We start from the raw sequence: 24,623 nt of genomic DNA, 5'->3' as shown, positions 1-24,623 counted from the left end.
AGAAGATGGCAACTGTCCGTTATACAAACGAAGCATAAAGAGCGAATTTTGCAAAAAATTAATATAATTTGCATTTAGTGCTTTTAATTCTACGAACAAAGGATCTGAATGGTCCCGATAACCTGAATTGGTGCATACGTATATAGTTTTTTTTTTTTGTATACAGAAGCAGTATAAAAAATGTGCTGTCAATGTGACTTTTTGCAGTTGCCCAAACAATGTTACAATATATGAGGTGTTCGATAATATCAGCGAACTATAAAGCATAAATAAAATATTCTTTGAGACATAATACTTAAGCTTACAGAGTATACCAACGTTACGAGACACTTTATCTGAGATGTATTGCACATGAGCATTCCATTTCATATTTTCATTTCGATATGTTCCAAGAAATTTGGCACTTTCTTTTTGTTCCAATAATATACCATCCACCATAATATTTATATGGTGCATTTCATTTTATGCTTCTTATTATGAAAGTAAATGAAATTTGTCTTTTTAAAGTTGAGTAATAATCTATAGCTCTTAAACCATGTAGATAATTTCGGCAATTCAGTATTAAGAGTTCTTAAAAGCGACTGAAAATCAGAATTGGAACAAAATACATTGGTGTCATCGGCGAACAGAATAAATTGCAGTAACTTAATAGATGAACTTGTATATACACTAGAAATAGTAGCGGTCCCAATATGGATCCTTGATGAGACGCCACAGGTAAAGCTTCAGAGTTTACCGAATCATAATAAATACGTACTGCTGTCTATCTAATAAGTAATCTTCAAACCATTCCAGTGGAATGCCACGAACTCCATAACAATGTAATTTGCGTAAAAGGATAGTGAGGTCAAGAGTGTCGAATGCCTTGCTTAGGTCCATGAACACACCAATGACATATTTTTGTTCAGCTAAGGCAGTCGACACTGTCGTACAGTGGGCTAGTGATACAATATCTGTAGAATGAAATCTCCTGAAACCATATTGGTCTTGGTTCAGTATATCATTTTGTAACAAAAAATCATACAGTCTGTTATAAACATGTTATTACATGAGGACGGCATGACTATTCTTGTTCTTTGAATGTACAGAGTTCATTTGGGGAGTTTAAAAATAATTCTGGTTTAAGGGTTGAATAAAAGAGAAAATACATTGTATCATGTTAATATAGGATCATGCCAATGTTGGCATGACTTTACTTTTTGTTTGGCCATGTTTATAGTTTAATCTGTTTAGAGACATGATTGATTTTCATTTTCAATAGCTGAAGTTATAAAACGAACATGTACTTTAAAGAAAGCTTAAAAATAAAATTGAAAAAAAAAGGGTTATATGGTGGAAAAAGAGATAAAACATTAAGGGGAATTCCAGGCCAGATAAAAGCGAGTCTGGAAAAAAACCGAGTAATTATTACAATCACAAATGTGAAAGTTGGGTTTGCTTGTTATGCCGTTGACGTCGTATAGCTCGTGAATGCAGTACAACGATATTGTAATAAATGACACCTAACAGTCAATGCAAGTAAAACTAAGAGGATTTTTTTTTCCAGAGGCAAAATCAGGAACATTCCATATTACATGAAGGAGTAGATGCGGTTTATGACTTGGCGTACAAAAATGGTGCTTTCAAATAGGAAATTTCGAGACAAAGTATGTAGTGCAGGCCAGAAAAGCTACATGCAGTATGTTATGACTCAAGCGAATCAAATGCAGTTGTCGGTTGATATTCATTGGCCGTTTGATTTTGCCCATCATTATGGCAGTGAAATCTGGGGATTTACAAAGATATAAAGCAAATTTGATATTGAAGTGTTCCATTGTATAAGAAATTCCCTTAAAAATTCATATAGGCTCTACAATATTTAGGTCCATGTATACCACAGACTGTATGGTTTATGGAGAGAATGGACGAGGATTGTGTTTAAATTCCTGTGAAGTGCAAAATGATTAATTCTTGGTTAAGAAGAAGAACAAAAAACGTATAAGTATTTATACATTCTTTTGAAATTCATCTCTGCCATTCATAAAGATGAAGATGTGGACTTTACCTCCGCATGGTTTAAATTCATAAAGATGAACATCCGAAGACACATTATTATCAAGCTGATCTTTATATCCACTGTTTGGCTAGGACAAAATGAAAACACTGGATTAGGCTTAATCTCTGCTTAAATTAGGACTGAATCTTATTTCTTGTCAGGGATGACGAGTTGCAGTATATGGTCGAATCGGGTTTGTGCAAATCTGATAGAATATCTGAAGGCAACCATAAATTTGAAAACTATACTCAATCATCCTAAATTAATCTGATGCATTACTTTAAGCAAGCTTCGGCGTAAATAACATAAATTACCTGTAAATGTCGATTAAACGCGAATACATCACATTGAGATATGCACACGCTGCTTGTCTTCTCACAGATAATAGGTGATTATATTTTTGTTTGCCTTTATTTTCAAAGGAAGAGACGTAAATTTTCATAAAGGGTAGCGTGTAGAATAAAGTTTCAAAGTGCTTTGCACATGATAGAACTTTTTGATACTAGAAGCAATTCTCAGTTGAAGAACTGAACAAGATTACTCGCCTTATCTATGTTGCAATTTTCTCAAAATTCTAAGGCCTATACTCGTAGCGGTATAGGATGGTGAAACAGCCCTCTTTGTTTAGCTTGTAAAAGACTACATGTTCATGTAGATTTTCTATATAGGTCATAGGTTCTAGTTGTTTACAACTTGGAGTTTTGTTATTGTATAGGCGTCAATTTTTAAAACATTTTGTTTGATTGTTTTTCTCTTTTCATTTAGTGCCTTTACTCTCATCTTTTATATCTTTGTGTCATAATGTATGAGCTACAAGAACTATGAGTCTATTTATAAGCCTACTGTAATTTATATTCCATGTTTGTATTCTCATACTCGAGAGGGGTCGAAAGAAACGTTAAAATTCTACATATACCATTCTACTCATAGAATTTACTTTTCGTTTCTCATGTATATCGTAGGCACAATATACATTATCATATATTTCTTTTTTTTGGGGGGGGGGGAGGGGGAGAAGCAATTAGGGTTTGAGAATAGAAAGTGGATGTGAAGTGAGATTCAGTATATTGACCGATATCATATATTTATACCTTGTAGAATAAGAGATAAATGAATCTAGTATTTTGTATTTTACTGAAATATTTTTATAAGAATTCAAATATTAAAAAATACTAATATACGTAGTACACTGTATAAAAAAGTAGGGTAGGCCCACATCTCACTTCATGAAACACTTTGGACATAGTTCTTGTTAGTTGTTACGTTGACATGTCAAAATGTTCCCATTCACTGTGGGGAAAATGTACCATCAGCTGGTCTCTCTGATCCTCCGTGTTTTTTTATAACTTTAAAAACTACTGTGTTCCCTTGCTATATTAAACATTATAGGCCTAAAACAAACTGTCCTTCCTGCCCTGTTTGACAAATTGCCCTTATTCATCTACGCAAATATGTAATTTCCTTCGTTAAAATAAGGGGGGAAACTCCATAAAGTCAATAGATATCAAATAGTCGACTCCATGAAATGAAAAACCTCGGACATGGTGACTGAATAATCTTCAATAGCAAGTAAATGTGTTTTTTTGCGAGCGTGTTTGAATCTTTGGAGTGGCCCTCCAGTTATTCTATGTAATGCAAATTATCGGTCCGACTCCGAGCAGCGTGATTTCCAGGGACCTCCGACGTGCTCAATGCATGTGTGTGAAAATAGCAGCGCCACAGCCTAACGTTAGTGCGAAACTATGGCGGTGGGTGTGTGAATACGGCCTGTACAATGTACCACGCATTGCCCATGATCATGATCCGTTTGCCTTTCCTTCCCTAGTACGTGCGGCGTGGCCGGCGGTTATGATTTTGTTCTCTGCATGCGAAGAGTTTGAGAAAGTCAGGAGGTTGACGTACCGGTAATCAAATGTATTGATTTCTTCGCTAGTTGTACAGCTGCAGTGTTCCAATATGGCTCAGACTGACCAGGAAAAGCGAAAGCAGATCAGCGTTCGCGGTATTGCTGGAATCGAAGACGTTTCCAACTTCAAGAAGAGCTTTAATCGCCACCTTCATTACACCCTTGTGAAGGACCGAAATGTGGCAACGCAACGCGACTACTACATTGCCCTGGCCCACTCCGTGCGTGATCACTTGGTCGGTCGCTGGATTCGCACTCAGCAGTATTACTATGAAACGGATCCCAAGGTATTTTACTTGCTTACAGATGTTTTATGTCATGAGAATCATAAAAAAATGAAACTTTTTGTTGGTAGAATAGTGCATGTTTTACGAAAGGATGCTGGCAGGCCGGAAGACTAGACTCGAGTGGAATTGGCATACATTAGCTACAAAACAATGTAGGGTCAGTGATAGTGCCAGTGGTAGTGCCAGTGCCATAAACACCCACCCATGCCATAAAAAAGCATAGCAATACTATGTGGATCAGGAAGGGAACCAACAATGTTTTGTCGATGGCTAGTCACATTAAATTTCTTCAAACATGTGAAATGAAGATCTAGTTCTGCAAACACATGATTACATGTAGGTCACATGACTGTGTACTACTATTGGTTAGTATTGTTTAACTTGCACTTGATCAAGAAACACATTCACAATCACACTAGTCACTGCCTGTGACTCTGAGGCCAAGGTCAATGTGATGGGCATGTTTGATGGGTAATCATGCAATTATGTGCAGGGGCAGTATGTTATCGGTACCTAAATTCGTGTATAGTCTACATGCCAAAGTAGTATCCCATGAACCACCACACAGTGAGAGTACATGTACATATAGCTGGCCAGCTTGTAGTTGTATTGATGCTATTAAAGCCTTTAACCCTACACTATACTATTACTAGTCCATAGGCATAGCCCTTGTTTTTACAGGGGCCAACAGGACAGGGGGTGCGCTGATGTTGATGAAGCAGAGAGAGAAGTTGATTGTTTTGCTCTTGTTAAGAATGTGATGGATGACTGCTATGACTGCTGTTTTGAAAGTGTCCTTGTTTGTGATGTCTGTGACTGCTGATGGTAATGTGTTCCACTCTTTGATGATTCTTGGTAACAGGGAATGAATACTTGTAAGTTGTAGGAGTTTTTATATGTGGCAGTTGGGATGAAGGTTGAAACCCTAACCCTAACCCGGCCCTACCAGATAAGTTTGATTGTGCTATCAAAGCTACGCTGCCTGTTAGATACTGAAATTCACATGCACTGCTCGACAAGGGTAATATTGCATACCGATTAATGGCAATAATAATACATGTACATGTATATAGACCCCTAAAGTGCATGATTGCTACTTGATAATTGGCAGGACATTGCACTAGTGATTCAAGATTGTGACATGCATGTTTCCTCTGCATGAGCTTGTGAGTTAGCTGGTTATGCAGCCATGCAGTTTATGGTCACTGGTCACATATAAAGGATTATACAATGTAATTTACTGTAAAAGCTGTTACTTTTGTGGAAAGATACTTTCTTGATTTGATCGACACCAAGGCTATGGTAAGTGCGCTAATGCCCGTCTGTAAATTAAATGTAATCAAGATCAGGTGGGTGGCGATAAATTTGTGTGCTGATATATTCATGGCCCAACAGAGATTTGCAAAATTAGTGAAAATTAAACCCTCTTGACAATAACAGCTTTTACAGTACTTTAAACCTCATGAGATATGTTACAATTATTGTAGTTGCCATTGAGTCCAATCAGTGTACCAGGTAATAGGTTCCTACTGGTTTGAATCAATGTGTGCTACATAGGATAAAATCTAATTGAAATTGAATTCATTGAGCACTGCTTCCTTTGTTGCAGTTTCATGTGCACCATTTTTTTTCTTTTTGGTAGTGTTAAGCTTTATCTGTGCTCCTTACATTGTATGAATGAACTGTAAAGGGTATGCCAGAGAAAGTAATTAGGTCTGAAATACATGTCCCTGATACATGTATATCTTAGCTTGTGAGAAAACGAGCTTTGGAAGATATAAACACAAGGGACTTACATGTACAAACTTCAGAAAGACACAAACTAGCACTGATGTGTTCAAGTCGAGGTCACTAACATGACAACTTGTCAGCAAATTCTTACTAGAATTATGCCTCGGCACTATGTATAGCATGTTATGAGCTGTCTGATTACCTTTGCCACTTTTTCTACTTTGCCCAGGTCATGTGTTGTGTAAGTGTCTTTAGAACATACAATCTTGTACATTGTAGATTAATGTAGTAAAAGCACTAGCAGAGAATGCTTCTAAGGTCAAACTAGTCCAATGATCTGGAAATGTGACATACGGTGTACGTATCATGCAGCATCCATTGCCATCGGAGATAACCATTTGTGGTTACATACAGTAGTTATATATTACTATGCATATTTCTCAAGTAAAGTGTACGGTGGCTGTACATTTAGCCCTTTGAGATTCTAAGGCTTTGAATACATCTGCTGAAAGTAAGACTGGTATACTATACGTTGTATGTGATAAAGAGATCTTTATTTCATTTTATGCAAAAGTACAGTAAAGGTCCTTTTTTATGCAAGATGACACTTTCTGTTATTTATGAAGCATTCATGTGCTACACAACAGTAATGTAGAATTCTCAACATTTGAATCAAGAACACTCTCTACACCAACATAGCTAAAGCCATTTTAGTCATTAAAGTTATTAGTCATTAGTGCGCAAGTTTTGCCTTTCTTGAACATACAGTGTATGAAGTATGCACATCTCCCTTCATTGTGGCATGAAATTTAAATCCAAAGTAGACAGGAAAACACAGAACAGGAGAATGATGAAAAAGTCAGAAGGGATATTGTTGGATGACCAACATGTAAGAGATGGAAATTCAGCTTCAGTGATGCACTTGCAAATCTATGGATTGCAAAGGTGATGTCAGTAGTCATGCAATCAAAGGTTTGGAGATCAATCAACTGGCTTCAAAATATTTAGTCATTTCTCATGAATATCAACAGATTTGCACTGTGTCCCTATGCAAAGAGATATTAATTGGGACACTCTGGGTCTTTGTGTGTTGATGTGTCCCTTGTTAACTTAAAGGGGATGGCTAGTAACTGATCAGTGGGAATCAGTGGGAATGCTGGAGGGTGATTGTTCCAATCCTTGTGGGATTCGTTTAAGAGTACATATTATATATATTGGTGTGTGAAAATTATTTGCTTCAGAATGGTCTCATATTCAAGTAATGTGCAGTTTAAATTGTTAACGGGCCGTTAACGATCGCCCCGTCACTGTACAAGCATGCTAACCTGGAAACATTAAACTGCATATTACTTGAATATGAGACCATTCCGAAGCAAATAATTTCACACAGCAATAGATAAAAAGTATGTATATTATTATAATGTACTCTTCAATGAATCCCACAAGGATTGGAACAATCATCCCCTAGCAGTCCCACTGATTCCCACTGATCAGTTACTAGCCATCCCCTTTAAAGGCTGTCTACAGAGAGAGGATGAATTTGTGCAATCTACATTATGCTGCTGAGACTGACTACCCATAATTGGACCATGTACATGTATGTACAGTATATTGCAAGATTAAATAATGAACATGCACTGCATCATAGTAATTTGGTCTTTGGGAATATAAGTAGTTCTGAAAGTACATTGCACTTCATTTGATAATTGAAAATGCATCCTCTCAAAGCTTTTGTGATTATTTTTCATGTCTGTATTACGTAAATAGAAAAAAAAAATCATTTGGACAATTCATAGATTGTTAAGGTATGACAGAACTTGTGAAATGTTGAAAACTTTGGCGGAATGATGAATAAATTAAGGGGACCTCCAAACTGTAAATTACTTAGTACAGTGTAAATGTACAAGTGTACTTGAGACCACTGCATGTATGCAGAAAGTGAACAATACTTTTTACTTGTGTAACTATAGACAGGCTTTTTATTTGTATGGTACTTACAATCACTTCATGGAAGGATGTATTTTTGCCTGAGTACCATGATAAAACATTTTTAAGGCAAAGTCTTTACTGGTTTTGAAATTTGAAATAAAAACAAACACAGAATTGTAACATCAGTCCTGTGAAATACAAATGTAGCTTGGCTGGCAAGAGTCTTTTCATACTACATACTCAAGTTACTTGCATAAATTTACATCCTTATCTTTCAAACTAGGATAAATGTGATGTTTTTGTTCTCCTGCATTAGAGGTGCTGGAGACATTCAGATGCTGTATTCTGTTAAGAAAAGTAAACCTATTTGTTTGTTTGTTTATTTGTTTTCCATTTCACATAAAAAAAATACATAGAAAACTTAAATCATACAATGTACATGAATAATCAAAGATTACCAAATGGATGGATTGCCCATTTCAGATTCATTATTAGAATGATTCTGTTCTTCCATGGGTTCCAGTAAACATAAGTATTGAAAATTATAATACATGTAGTTTGTATTCAAATATACACATGGATAATGTATACTTCATCCCCCTCATGACTAAAAAAAAAGCTGAGAATGATGAGAAGCATAGTCTTGGATTAATTTTTGAATCAAATAATAAGACTACAAGTATGTTAAAAGATTTCTTATTCTGGCACCATTTTGACACTTCTAAAGGAAATGAATAGGGAAGACAGGCATACATTGTACCAAAGTGATCATGCAGTGACATCTCCTTGTCAATGTTAAGGATATTTGTTTTTTCTTGTAATGATAAAAGAATTAGATCATTACGTTTTATTTTTATTTTTGATCTTAACAGAAATGTTGCTTTGACGTTAAATGTAGAAAAGTTAGGATGTCTATATCAGCTTTGTACAATAAATCACCTTTAGAAATATATATATTATTTTATATTTAAAATATTTAGAAACATAATGTATACTGTAGAACGAGGAATGCTCGCGTGCATTTTAATTTTGCAAATTTCGTGAGAGCCGAGTTTCGCGAAATTAAAATGCATGCTAAAGATCTTGTCTACACTACATGGATTGAATGTTAGAGACAACTCGCAAAAATTTCATGCTGCGAATAAGGCTGTTGACTCCCATTCGCAAAAATTTCATGCCGCGAAAATATTGTGTTTTACAGTATTTGTCATTGACTATAAAGCATTGTGAAGGATTTTGAAACAGTATGTCAGCAGAATACGTATGCGCACAGATACATTGTATTTTCATGAATAAGGAGGCCACAGACATGTTCACATCTTCTTTTTTGACATTGACCTACAAATTGTAATGGCCTGTCTGTTTGTGATATTTTCACATAAATTGGCAGCTCAACAGTGATTCGCAAAATTCATGAAAATTAAACCCTTGCGAAAATAACAGCTTTTACAGTATTCATCTATTATCATGCTTGATTTCATTTTTGCAGCAGCTGCAGGGTGCATACAGCTGTACGTTAGTATGTAGGGGAGTCTCACTGGACATTAAAAAAGATTGTTCTCATGCTTGCCTGATGGAGTATTGGGCAAGAGCCCCTTCACTGGCCTATTACCCATTCACTTCACTTACACCTGTCAGTCAATTTCAGTTTCCTTTTTCCATAGCAAGCAAATTCATTTTCAGCAATGACCATGAAAAGAAACACATTTCATGCTGTTAATCATGGTTTCATTGCTCATCATGTTGCTGTAGAAGACAGTAAAATCCAATGTAATGCAGTATGAAATGCCCTCTGGAAACCAGAGTATGTGATCACATTTGAATCAATTGACTCTATAATTTTCACATCGGTCTGCAAAATTAGAGTGATCACTTCATGTCTTGCTAGGCTATAGTAAGACATTCTTAAGTTTTCTGAAGAGTTAATCAAGTGGACTTATTCCTACAAGATGTTCTGTACAGTGATATAGTGGCAATCCAATCATGATGAAGTAGCAAACCCTACATAGTCTGTGTTGTGACCCTTCGTGCCAAACTCATTACAATTACACCGTGCTCGGGTTACGTGTGGACGGTAGAGCACCAAATGGCAGCCGCCATCTGATGTCTCGTCGCTGCTTTCATCAATACCCCATTCAGGGGATGTATGGGAGCCATCACAGTGTATGATCCCAACACACATGCAACAGTGTGCACGAGATTGACTGAAGTGTGATATTTATGGGTTGATTGAAGTTGTCAGATGAAATTGATGCCCAAGAGGAATAAGGATGTATCCTATGGTGGTACTTTATAATTATATGTATTGTCAGTTCACCATTTTTTTTTTTTTTTGCATATTATTTCAAATACAAATTGCTGCTTCTATTTTCCAGGATATTCTAAATTTTGTACCATTCATGAAAATGCTTTTTGCAAGAATAATTTCAAAAGGTGTCACCAAAGCAGCCATGATATTTCTTTGGAATAGATCTGTTTCATATTATGAGCAGGGCCAAGGTTTAACATGGCGTATTTCTTAACCCATTTTAACTTTTACAACGAAATCAATCAACAAAATTATGAAGCAAAGACATAAGTCAGAATGCTATCTTGTTTAGATCCAAATGACATGTGCAGGAGTAACATACTTGTAGAAGTGCCCCTGGCTACAGTGTATCTGAGCATCAAGCAACATACAGACTGTACTGTCATCAATATGATCAAGTGTTGATCAATGACTCACTACTCTGTGTCTTTTTCATTGGGGGATTAGGGATCAACTTCGAATGTCTTCTATGAAATGTCATTAGTATGCCTTTATATCTCATTGCTGAGAATTTTGTGTTGTGCTAGAAATGCCAGAATTACAAACATGTACATGATGTTGAGGAAGAGTACACAGTGCACAATGCTGATACAGTACATGTAACATACAACATTAAGCCTTTTCAGTCCATTTAAAACCATGATGTATGTGATCTAAGCTTTTCATTGATTCATCAAGTCTTGTGTTGATATCAATGTTAGAAAATATGCCATCTCTCTGGTGAACTTTTCTGAAGATATTGATATATCAGTTGCCTAGAAATAAATGTATACATGTATCTTTCATGTGCTATAAGTGCCTTTTTTTATGCATGTAATATTGCAATTTGTATGACTGTACGAGCTTAGATTTTCTGTGAACAGATATTTTTGTGAATTGCTCCTTGTCAGACTTGGCAAGCATTTTCGCTTAGGTAACGAGAGTCTTTACACAAATGGGCATCAGGGACCCAACCCCCAACTTTAGAGAATCTGAAAAAAAAAAGAAAAAAAAGGAAAAAAGAAACTTCTACAAAACCAGAAATACTCCGGGCAAATACGTATGACTATCCCAGGGTGGTCCACAAGGGGTTTGAGCATGTTGCTGCAACATTGAATTCTTGTGCAACATCCTCAAAAGCCAGCAACATGCTGTGCGACGTTGTCAAGAATTGATGACATGCTCAAAATAAAATGTAATCAAACATGTGATAAACATGTGCAAAACTCGAGAAACATCAAATTACCGTCTGTACTTGAAAAAATCTGTGCGCACAACATAAGACAGAACATTGAACGAATCTAAGCAGCACAACAGGAAATAAATTGCAGAATATTACAACATGATGATACAAGTGCTAGTTGCCTGGTGTTATCCGTAGGTGCCATGTTACAAACCTGAGGATTGAGATGTGTAAATGAGGCAGGGAGTTCAGTGACAAATACAGCCAGCAGAATAACATTCATATTTGTTTGTCTTTGTTTCAGCGTGTTTACTACCTCTCGCTGGAGTACTACATTGGACGTACCTTGACCAACACCATGGTCAACCTGGACATTCAAAGTCAGTGTGACGAAGCCCTCTATCAGGTGTGTAGTCTGTGGTCACAGTCTGTGCACATTTTTCATTTGAATGAGGATAGTCTTTGTGTGTTTGTGTATGTTTTGTTTATTTTTCATGGTACATGTATTATGGATGACAGTCGTAGCGCCAAACCCCTAATTGTCTGCAGGGCGAAACCAAAAATTCAATACACACTAGGTTCGACTGGCATTTGATTTTCTAGATCTGTGCAAATTAACAAGTATAGTGCCTGATGTGTGTGTACTGCATGCATCGGATTAATGTGTATGCCAGATTTAAATGTATTCAGTTAGAGCGGAGTTTAGTTAGATTTGCTACAAGGCATTTGATGATAAATTATATAGCTGTGATTTTAAAGCCTCTCCAACAGTTTTTGCATTGAAATTTTGAGACAAACAACAGAATTTAATTTTTTTTTTTTTTGGGAAAGCTCAACCTGGTCTTTATTGTGTAGACCATGGAAAAAAAAAAGAAAAAAAAAAAAAGAGCTCAAGGACTGTGTTCAGTAGAAGATGCCATTCAGGATTTGTGTTGGAGACTAGAAGTTTTCTGTTCATGCACCAAAATAATATGATTTTAGCATCAATACCGAGTCGTTACAGAAACTTTCTTCTCAAAATGTGAATAGTATCATATTCTCTTTGTCATTCAGAGGATCTACAATGTATGTTACATTGTTCAAGAAGCATTAAAATGATTGTCTAAACTACAGTGCATGGGCTTTAATGACAGATGTTGAAAAGTACCATCTTCACTCCACCAACTGTCCTAGATGATCCTGTCTCCTTTGACCTTTCTCCAGATGTCAGCTACATTAATAATGATGCATGTTAACGAGAGCTTGTCATCCACCACATACAATGTACCTCACTTCATGAACTCTGTGTCACATTCTGACATTCTCAAACAAGAGCTGTAGCATTGTTAGAGAAGCTGTCTTACATTTACATGTAAGCAAGCATCCATTTTTCATTTTACATTATAATTATCTTTAAAAGATCTTTGATCTTTGAGGTTAGTTTCATGAAATAATGGTTTTTGAAAATAGGCAATGCATAAATGCAACATTTGTTGGTCTGACTGCCCAACAAAAATTTGCCAAAGACTAAAATGCACCTTCTTGGTACACGATGTACATTATGTATGTCATTTTGGAATATGGTGCACCGTGTATGTCAAATCAACATGTGTCTTCAAAGTTTTCCAAGTATCAAGATGAATCACAGTCAACAGCCATATGATGGACAAGTTTTGATGATAACATTAATGACTTGCACACTGTTTCATACAAAATGGCATAATGTGCCATTATCTGAATTTTATGAATGCAATGCTTTGTTCCACCAACTTATAGACAAAGTTTGAAAATTAGCAGTATTTCAGTAGTGAAACCCGTTTTTGTGAATATAGAGTGAAGAAGTCAGAAAAACAGGATGACAGCAGTTTCATTTAAGTCACATACAATGTATGAAATAAGGAAGTTATGGAATTTTAACGTGCTAATATTTTTAACAAATAGTGATATTGGTTACAGCCGTGATACAAGCACAACAGAACAGGGAATATTCATATCAACTCACAATGCTCCCATTGCTTCGTAAACCTTCCCCATATTAGAAAAATCTCGCTTATAAATAATTTGGCAATTGTGACCTCTCTCCTCTAGGATCTATAGCCATGTATTGTTGCCAGGTTATTACGAGACTGCATCGAGATTAGATGTGATACAGTGTATGAGGGACACTACTGATTTTTTTTTTTTTTATTTCATTAAAGATTTACAATTTAGTGAAAATCTATAAAAGATACATATGAGAGATTTGTGAACAATCATCACATTTTGCATTGTTTCTGTGTGGTTGCTACTAATATCAGTGTTAAGTGAATGCCTGGTACATATTTTGTAAAATCTTGCAAAACTTCCTTCCATGTAATTCCATATCTTTTGTATTTAGGTCTGATTATGATGAGACCTTGACCATATTCTTTTTGTTTGATTTTACTCTAGACTTTAAAGCTAATTGTCCCCGCCGAACGAGTTTGAGCAGGGGACTATGAAACGGGCTCCGTACGTGTGTGTGTCTGTGTGTCCGTGTGTCCGTGTGTCCGTGTGTCCGTCTGTCCGTGCGTCCGTGTGTGATCAAAATGTTCAAAATGCTACTCCTTCGCCATTTCTAACCCGATTTTGATTCTGTTTGCTTTATATGATAGCACTACATGGGAGCTTTGAAACTTTTATACAGAATTTCAGTTGTGACCTTTGACCTTGACCTTTGACCTATATTGTACATTTGCTTCAAAATGCTACTCCTTCGCCATTTCTAACCCGATTTTGATTCCGTTTGCTTTATATGATGGCACTAGGTGAGGGCTTCAAAACTTCTACACAGAATTTTGACCTTTGACTTCTTTGACCTTTGACCTTGATTTTTGACCTATATTGTACATTGGCTACAAAATGCTACTCCTTCGCCATTTCTAACCCGATTTCGATTCCGTTTGCTTTATGTGATGGCACTAGGTGAGGGCTTCAAAACTTCAACACAGAATTTTGACCTTTGACTTCTTTGACCTTTGACCTTGATTTTTGACCTATATTTTACATTTTGCTACAAAATGCTACTCCTTCGCCATTTGTTACCCGATTTCGATTCCGTTTGCTTTAAGTGATGGCACTAAGTGAGGGCTTCAAAATTTCTACACAGAATTTTGACCTTTGACTTCTTTGACCTTTGACCTTGATTTTTGACCTATATTGTACATTTTGCTACCAAATGCTACTCCTTCGCCATTTCTAACCCGATTTCGATTCCGTTTGCTTTATGTGATGGCACTAGGTGAGGGCTTCAAAACTTCTACACAGAATTTTGACCTTTGACTTCTTTGACCTTTGACCTTGATTTTTTTTACCTATATTGTACATTGGCTACAAAATGCTACTCCTTCGCCATTTCTAACCCGATTTCGATTCCGTTTGCTTTATGTGATGGCACTAGGTGAGGGCTTCAAAACTTCTACATAGAATTTTGACCCTTGACTTCTTTCACCTTTGACCTTGATCTTTTTACCTATATTGTACATTTTGCTACTAAATGCTACTTCCGGCGGGGACATATTTTACGCACCGCGTAATTTCTACTTTTCCTTGTTAAAACATGATATACACAGTATAGAATTTGCCCTGTAAATCTAGCTGTCTTGCTGTAGCAGAATATACAAAAGTGATTTTAAATGATGATTTATTGCAACTTACTGTACATGTAATTTGAGATGGTTCATTAAGTTCTGAAAATATGTACATAATTTGTAGCTTGTTGAGATGATGTGCAAATACATTGTACGGTACTCTTGCTGGTAGCCTATTGAAATACACTGCGTGCAGTACATTGTAAATAGCTTTTTGCTGGCTTCAGTGTTAACTTTATGTTGAAAATATTGAAATTGTTTGGCAATGAAATTCTAGAAGTTTCAAGGAAATAAATACTGTGTGTTGCCATTACCTCATGCACTGACTTCAAATCATCAAAAACTGATTGAAATCTGGGCCAATAGTTGTTTAAATGTAAACATTTAGATGTAAACAGATGGTAAATACCTACTGTGTGAAAGTACATTGTAAATATGATCCCTAAAAGAAAGGGGGAAAAAAAAGAGTTTCAGTTGTTTTTGACAAAAAGGTACAATTGTACATCGAACTGCTTAGAATTATGTTTATCATGGTATCAAGGAATATACAGTTTTATCTGTCTTCAGCAGTTGAGAAATGTATGGAGGTGTGCTGTGACACATACTAGTACATAATTGTGTATGTAGCTTTTGATACGGTACACTGAAGCCAGCCCAGCTTCCCTGGATAGGGAATTTAGGGTAGGGTGTTGCTCTTTACTCTGCCAGTATGTATGGGGCAGGCCTTCTCTCAAGTTATTTCCTTGTGGGCACACACACAAACACACAGAACGCAAGGAGGCATTGATCTAGTTTTTGTGTGTATGCAAGAGGATGTAGTGCATATCACTTTCAGATTGAGGTTTGGGATCCATGTAGAAGCAGGTCAACGTCTGTCCTTTGCTTTGCTGCTGAACGAAGGCATTCCTCCCAATTAACATCCAACTGTCATCATAATGTCTTATAGATACATTGCACATGAACGTAAATGCAACATTCTACAGCAGTCACACTGTTAAGTTGTAACACTTCTTCATTGTACGGCTGTGTTAGAATATAAGTCAGTAGAGATCTGCTTATATTATCAGAAGAATTTACGACATTGTGTACTGTACACGCAGAATATTTCACAAGGGTTTTATTGTTGCAAATTTTGCGAGTCAGGTGCTATTTGCAAATTTAAAGACACACGAAAATATTCACTCTGATCCTGACGTGAATATGACTTGCAGTGTTGCACGCATGTATTTTTTACTCAGTACTGTACTCTATGATTACAAATTTAACCACTCACAATGTTGTCGGAAGTCCCAATTCCCGAAAAATTAGACTTGCTAAACATATGGCATGTATATTCATCGCAAAGAGCAGGGTGTTTAACCCCAGTGAAGTGATCTTGCCCCACATCCAACTGGACTCCATGGAAGACCAGCTTACAGATGTACATGTAGCATAGCTGGATATGGGCTATCCAGCCATCTTCTCAGTTGGAAAATGAACAAACAAACAAACATACAGTATTCCAGTATGGAGGTTAGAAATGACAAAAAATGCCAGTTGAATCAAATGTCTTCAGAGGGCATCTCCTAATGTAGCCGTGAAATACACTTTACAGCCAAAAATATACAGCAGTTCTACAGCATGTACAATGCATCTTCAGGGTGGGTTATCATTTTACATTGTGTACTGTATACGCTATATATTTCGCGGGGGTTTTATTTTCGCGAATTTCGCGAGTCGGGAGCTATTTGCGAAAGTAACAACACGCGAAAATATTACCTTCCAAAATGAATCCCTTGCCTTGATGATACGAACATTTCAGTACTAGTATACCATGTCACGGCTTACCGAACAGGCCATACTGGCTAAGCTTGTTTACGCACGTCCACGTCTACTTACGAATACTGTAGAGAGCCAATCCATTATCGCAAGGGGACCACTAGTCAGAAATCTAGCGCGATGGACTTAACCACTTCAAAAATGTTAAATTCTAACTTACTAGTTCGCAGAGTTTGGTAAGTTTTTTTCATGCAGTGTATAACTAGTGTCATTCTTATTTGCTACAACTGTAGTAAGTTGAAAATTCACACTTTCTTTGCCACTTCATATTTTCTCTGGTCCCCCAATCGCGAATTTAACCACTCGCGAAAATGTGTGACAGCGGCAATTCGCGAAAATTTATGTACGCGAAAATTATAGCGTATACAGTATTCTTTGGCAAATGCTATCTAATATGCATGCAGGTGATGGCTGATATACAGTAGGAAACAAGGTATGACCAAGGAAGTGATGTACTCAGTATGTAAAGTCAAACAAATGATTTGAAAGTAACCTACAGCCTGTAACATTGCACACATGTTTTTATTTTCACTCCTGCAGCCGTTTAATGTAGCCATTTATATCCTGAAGTGTATTATTCGATCAAGAAACTTGTTAAAATTTATTGGAGGCTGGCTCCTATACAATCATACATTTTCATTACTAACAGAGTGACTGCAAACAAACATTAACCATTTTTTCCATTAAATGATATATAGAAATATACTTTATATTATTTTGAGATTCACATTCATGTACACTCGCTCAATGTTGTAGGTTAGAGTGAATGTTTGGATTCTGGAATCATTCGGCTTTTACTGGTGATGTGTTCTTGCTGCATAGGTATAGGTTTCAAATGTAAAATTTCTGTGAGATAGGCTTACATTCTTTTACTTTTGTAGGTTAGTGTGAATATACTACAGTTGAACCTCTCGTATGCGGACAAGTCGCGACCGGGGCTCATCCGGATAAGGGATTTGGCCGGATACGGGAGATTCAATGCTTTATACATGTACATACACGTGTACTGACGTAGCCCATTGTAGTACCACATGTAGTTATGTGTAAACTGCAACCTTTTCATTGTTACACTCAGTAACAGACAGCTGCATTACCTAATACCGTACCGGGCCCAAGGTAAAAAGTGATAGCGCATTGCGATTGGGTTGCTCTCTTCCCCACACTCTCTCTCCCTCTCTCTCTCTTTGTGTGTGTACTGTGTGTGAACAATTTCCCCCTTTCCTCCCGTAATTATAAAAAAAAAAAAAAAATCACGGCGAGATTGCGTCCGTATAATAGAGAGATCCGGATAAAGGGAGGCCGGATAAGAGAGGTTCAACTGTACAATGTAGGTAATCTATTTTCTGTGGCAATGATGCTCAAATTCTTGTATGTTTGTAGGTAAGTACATGTATATATACGATTTTTGTGATGATCAAGCCTATTGTCTGTTTTATTTTATTTTATTTTGTGTGTGTGTGTGTTTGTCAATTGGTCTAAAGTGATTTTTGTTGTGATATGGCATTAATTTTTCTTTATGTGTGCATTTGCAACCTGTAGGTTGGTGTGAATATAAGCATTTTCCTGTTTTATGGCAATACTCATATTTGAATATGTTTATCTGTAGGTTGGTCTGAACATTGAGGAGCTGGAAGAGATAGAGGAGGATGCTGGCCTGGGAAACGGTGGTCTGGGCAGATTGGCAGGTAACCAGGCAGTCCTTGGCTCCTAACAGCATCCTGAGAACAGATCAAATCAAATCTGTGTATCACGAAACCCTTTCTGAGACTGCACATTTGGCTCATCATGCTCTAGTGAGGCACATGAGTAGGAAGGGGTGAAATGACAGTGAGCTGTGGTTCATAGCCTCTCTGTCTGTCACATAGATATTTCATTCCAATGTAGCTGGGTGATTCATTTGTTGTGTCTTGCCCTGATATTCTTTCTGGAAGCCATGCTTTATTCGTGCACGGACATGTTGAAAAACAGTCATTAGCTGAATCTTGTTGCCGTGCTTCAATGAATTAATGAAATGGAAAAAAAATGAAATGTGTTGGTGGAATTCTGTAGTGTTTTCAGTATGAGTTGGCGCAGTCGCATTGACAATGAAATACCCTAGTATTGCACATATTTGTAATGTCAATGCAAAAAAAAAACCCCACAAAAATAATGATGGTGCTCAGGATGGTAATTCAAACTTCATACAAAATTTGTACGTCAGATTTGAGGGTGAATTGTGTCATGATATGTATATTTATACCAGTGAACGTACAGCAATGTATTACAATGTGATCTGACACACTGCTTGTCCTTTACCTATATTATGGTCATATTTCGCCAATAAAATTGGTACCAACAAATTACTGTGGTACCGTATTTAATATCACAGTAATTTTAGTGTGAATGCACCTGATGTTGATGTCAATTTTTTAATGGAAATATTTAGCTGAAAAAAAAACCTGACAATGGCTAGAACTTCAATTTTCTGCCTCGTCTTGGCTCTTCTGTTATCGCTTCCTCTGGCCATGTCACGGTACATTTTGTTAATGAGAAAGCAGTGATATCTGTGACAACTTGGTATCAATAACTTCAGATAATTTCTTGAAACTTGCCGGCTAATTGTCTCACGCTCAGTCATACTTAAACTTTTGCAGCTGAGTGGAAGTCTGCATACATATGTAGTTGCAGCACTTGAAGGGCGAATCCCAGTGTTTGTGCCTGGCTTTATTTTGTTTTGAGAAATATCATTGATTATAATTTAAAGATAATGTATAGATTTTGTGATGTTTATCAGCCAATTTTTTTATCTGCAGCTTGTTTCCTGGACTCCATGGCGACGCTTGGCCTGGCAGCATATGGATATGGTATACGTTACGACTATGGTATCTTTACCCAGAAAATCCAAGACGGAAAACAGGTAGGCTGAGTGTTTCATGATTGCCATGTGGGGATGGGAAGACTCTTCACTTCCTCTGCAACCTGTGGTGACATATTGTAATAGTGAATTCTTATTTACATGACACTAGATACATCCATTTCAATGTTTTTGCTCTGTTCAAATGATTAGTTATGATTTATCAATTCTAGTAAGCAGTGTGATTGGTAATTATTATGTTACACAGTAGTTTCTGTTTGTCATCAATTTAGGTGGACACAATAAATAGAAATATCAGCCAGAGTCCTAAAATGTGCATAAAGTATAGTAAAATATTTGGAAGTAATTATTTGCAGAGTCATCAACCTGCATAGCAAAGTGATGATGTCAAAGTGATTTCTTGACGTTACATAGTACAATGTGGGTGTATACAGTGACTCAGCAAAGCTGTATTGAGTGGATTCTAAACAAAGTCGTGAAAATGCAACATCAGTAATCCTATGTCAACAGATAATGATGTTCAAAAAGAACATCTAGGCTGAGACACAGTGTCCATAAGTCAGTACACAGAGTTAAAAGTCCATTTACACATTTTTTGCTGTTTGGTTTTCTCACTAAAACTTATGGTTAAGGAGAGCATTCACAGTAAACAAGCGGATGTTTCTTGAGATTATTTGTGGCTTGTGCAGATTTCTGATATGATTCATGAGTTAGATTTAAACACTGATGATATATTTGATCTGTAAATCAGTCAACAAAGCTTTTCAAAAAGTGGAAGAGAGATATGTATGATGTATAGGCTCTAACTTCCATAGATCTACACATTGTAGCAATGGCCATCTAGAAAGGAAGAAACAACAACCGGAAGCCTTTTAATTATGTTCTAATGTGTTTTTCTGGTATTGTCATGAAAATTGCATTTGAGTATTGATGTTATGATGCTAATAATGAAATTTGAGCTGTTTTTAAAAATAATTATTATCAGTTGTGATAGTTGTTTTTTTCCCATTATTATTACTGCAGATATTATTATTGCAATTATAATCATCATTATTTCATTATTATTAGTAGTCATAGTATTAGTATTAGTGGTGGTGGTGGTGGTAGTAGTAGTAGTAGTATTAGTAGTATTAATAGTATTAGTAGTAGTAGTAGTAGTAGTAGTAGTAGTAGTAGTAGTAGTAGTGGTAGTAGTAGTAGTAGTAGTAGTAATAGTAGTATTGTATTGTTATCAGTACTATTCATTATCATCATTATCTTTATATTATTGTTTTTGTTATAATAATTGTTACTGTCATTATCATGATTGCAACTATTATTTGTGTGGTTTTATCATCAGTGTTTTATTGTGTTCTCATCACTATCACTGTATGAAACTTTATGTGATATTGCATATTTAATTTTCTTTGATACATGTACTTGATAGACCTAAGTGAGTCTGTCTATAGAAGGTAGTTAATGCTTCCCCCATTCATACATCCAATCTAGATGTCAATTTCTCAAATCTTGCCTCATTTCCTGCATCTTTGTGTAGGTTGAGGAGCCAGATGACTGGCTAAGGTTTGGAAACCCGTGGGATAAAGCTCGGCCTGAGTACACCATCCCAGTCAACTTCTACGGACACACTGAAAACAAGGATGGAAAGGTCAATTGGGTTGATACAAAGGTCAGTAGCATATAGATTGACCACAAGCAGTGCCCCCCCCCCCCCCTCTTACTCAGGAATCGTCCAAATAGCTTATGTCCGAAAGGGCTGCAATTATAATTTAAAGAAAGGAAAAAGGATGTTCAGAATAAGATTTCTCATAGAATCATTGTCATGTTATCAGCTGAATTCACTTTGTATAAAATGCTAGTTGGCTTCCAAGAGACATTCTCAAGTGAAATATGTTGGATATTATGAGCACTTGCAAGTCTGTGCCCCTTACCATACAAGCCGTATAAAGAGAAAAAGCCTTGTGCTGTTTTTTTGGAATATGAAGAGGAAAATGAATATAGGGAAGCATTCTCATTACTTGATCTTTCCAGTTCAGCTTTCTGTAACATAAACTGTGAAGCTTAGACATCATGTGAAAGAAACATGTCTACCTTTACTTAGGTATAGAATTTCAAGTAAGCAAACCATTGTTATTAACAGGAGTATTTGTGAAAAGCTACAACTGTAAATGTATGTAGAAATGTGAAAAGTATATTATGTTTGATGAATATTGTGTGCCTGTGTACAATGTTTGTTTAGGTTGTCTTTGCCATGCCGTATGACAGCCCCATCCCAGGCTACAAGAACAACACAGTGAACACCATGAGACTGTGGTCGGCCAAGTCCAAGAATAGCTTTGACCTCACTTTCTGTGAGTTGATTCATCCTTTAACCAGTCAGTTCTTTCATGTAGTGCTTTCATAACTATTGACCCGAATAAACACCCTACCAATTTGGTGATTTATATATAAACAATGCCAAACTTGTTGTGGAGCAAAAGGCCTTCTAGTTATCACTATTGACACAGACAAATTTGTGAAATATTAGATCCTGCTTGAAAACCACAACTACTAGACATGCAATACCTGCCAATTGTGCCCAAAGTAAATGAGGTTTGTGTTACTTTGAAGTAGCAAGAATTGTGTAAATAGCATACGTATATCATTCCTTAAAGGCATAATTTACCATTTGCAGTTGAAACAAAAACCCAGCTTTTATACTTCAAACTAGTTCTAAAATGTGAGTTAGGGATAGAAACAACCAATTTAGAAATTTGAATCAGTATGATTACATTGTAATGTTAAGTATTGATACATATACAAAATGTGAACAATAGTTCACATATACCAAGTAATGATAAAAATGGTCCTAGACTAGACCGTCTACATAATGGTTTATTGAGAAAAATAGTGATATCTCCTTATATCTTTGGCTCTATTGCAAAATTTTTGCACTGTCGGGTGTTTTGTGATACAACTGACCTACACATATGCATCAGATATGGTATCTTGAACATTTTTTAAATCACTGCTCCCAATGGTAAACAGTACCTTTAAGAGAGAATTTAAGTAAATATTAAGATAGTGACATGATATTGAATTGTATGGACTGAAGCATCAAAATTGTATTATTTCCCCAAATTTCATGCCCAGACATTTACATGATTCTAATCTTACAGTCAATGATGGAGACTATGTACAAGCTGTGTTGGATAGGAACACTGCAGAGAACATCACAAGGGTGCTGTACCCCAACGACAATGTAAGTATTCATGATTTCTCTCTTTTATCTACACTAGAACCAGTAGACAAGAGTTTGCCGAGTTATTTTTCTTGCAGTTAGAAAAAATAGATAAGAAAATGAATAAATTAAAAAAAAAAGAAAGGAAAAAATCCACCCAGGCTTGTTTTCAATACTCTTTTCATAATTGTGAGTCTTATGATTATAAATGTATTTCTAACTGCATCCTAGGACCAGAAGGAATAAAAAGTTTCCTTGAAATTAATAATGTATTATCATCTCTGCATCATCTTGAGATAAATGAAATAAGTTCACCCCTAACTGTACATTCTATCAGTTTGAACATAGATGTTGTTATTGGAAAAAGAAATACTAGACTTTTTCTATAAACACTTTACATTCTTACCACCAGAAAAAGTAACGTTTTGTATTGTAAATGATTTATTGTTTCATTTGTAGTAGGTATTTTGATAAGTTGATGTGATGTATGAACATAATTATGGCTCTACAGACACTTCTCCATCAAAGTTACGTCATCAAAACAGATGGATTCTTGCGAAGCAAGAGTAAAAGATAGTGGTTGACATAATTTGCTCTCTGTCTGTGCCTAAGGTTGTTGAGGGTAAGGAGCTTCGTCTGAAGCAGGAGTACTTCATGGTGACTGCGTCTCTCCAAGACATCATCCGACGCTTCAAATCCTCCAAGTTTGGCTGCAGAGACCCAGTCCGAACTTCCTTTGACAGCTTCCCAGAGAAGGTGTGTTTAGACAATTTACCCCCATCCAATGACCATAGATGGGTTTCTTTGATAAAGTGGTCAGCATTCATATTAAAGATTCCAGTGTCTCTCCATCGGTTATTTTAATCTGTCGTCCAGCTAAATTACATGTACACATGAAAAAATAGTCTATAGAACCCAGTTGGTACTTGTGTTCAATTTATAGACCATATAGAGCACAAGACAAAAAAAAAAGAATAAATCATCTCATTCATTCATTCATTCATTCATTCATTCATTCATTCATTCGTATATTCATGTGTTAGTATTGTATGTATTAATGTAGTATGTCCATAGTGTATATATGCTTGTATGAATGTATGTGTATATGTATGTATGTGGGTGTATGTGTATATGTATGTTTGTATATGTCAGTGAATTATTTCAACAAGGAGTTGTGTTCTGCTGCGTGCTAAGAGATGAGGTTAGCTTGGTTCCTTATGAGTCTGATATCTGTGAGCACAAAACACAATCATTGGCCTGGTCTATGATTGGTACATTTCCATCTCCACATGTGGGCGGCAGCTTCTAAGGAAGTTCGGCTTTTTTCAGTGGCGTGTGATGCTCTTAATAGCTCTCAGCTATATTGATATAAAAGCGTAGTATTGCAATTACTGTAATGTGCCTAGTTATGCTACCTAGAGTCACGTAACATATAACACACCCTGTTGAAGTCTGGTTAATTGTCAGTATTATATCCAGCATCTGATGTATGCCCACTGTGTCCTCAACAGGTGGCCATCCAGCTGAATGATACCCACCCTGGCCTGGCCATCCCAGAGCTGATGAGGATTCTGCTTGACATTGAGGGACTTCCGTGGGAGAAGGTAAGAAATCACAGGTTGAATCATGGAGTACACTCAGTTATAGGTCAGAGAACAGATGTCTGATGAATTCCCTGGAGGATATTCATGAGGTTGTAATATATATGCATCGTGAATTGAAATAAGATCTTTGCTATCAAAAGAAAGTTTTAAGAATGTAAGAGAAACTGTTGGACTTGATTAGCACT

At 36.4% G+C, this 24,623-nt stretch overlaps 1 protein-coding gene across 1 annotated transcript in view; it reads left to right on the top strand.

Annotated features, from left to right (window-relative positions):
* The first annotated feature begins 3,802 nt into the window (after window positions 1-3,802).
* The window catches only part of LOC139745617 (glycogen phosphorylase, brain form-like), a 34,232-nt gene continuing 13,411 nt past the window's right edge, over window positions 3,803-24,623 (top strand). The window contains exons 1-9 of the mRNA XM_071656017.1: window positions 3,803-4,228; window positions 11,663-11,764; window positions 18,370-18,448; window positions 19,556-19,659; window positions 21,152-21,283; window positions 21,854-21,965; window positions 22,773-22,855; window positions 23,447-23,590; window positions 24,346-24,438. Of these exons, the coding sequence (XP_071512118.1) occupies window positions 3,992-4,228; window positions 11,663-11,764; window positions 18,370-18,448; window positions 19,556-19,659; window positions 21,152-21,283; window positions 21,854-21,965; window positions 22,773-22,855; window positions 23,447-23,590; window positions 24,346-24,438 (1,086 nt within the window). The 5' untranslated portion in view covers window positions 3,803-3,991. The remainder of the gene's footprint in view (window positions 4,229-11,662; window positions 11,765-18,369; window positions 18,449-19,555; window positions 19,660-21,151; window positions 21,284-21,853; window positions 21,966-22,772; window positions 22,856-23,446; window positions 23,591-24,345; window positions 24,439-24,623) is intronic.

This window comes from Diadema antillarum, unplaced genomic scaffold, assembly GCF_040938485.1.
Source record: "Diadema antillarum isolate AM-2024a unplaced genomic scaffold, OU_Dant_1.0 seq00001279_RagTag, whole genome shotgun sequence".
Taxonomy (NCBI): domain Eukaryota; kingdom Metazoa; phylum Echinodermata; class Echinoidea; order Diadematoida; family Diadematidae; genus Diadema; species Diadema antillarum.
This window is presented reverse-complemented; position numbering and strand designations above follow the sequence as displayed.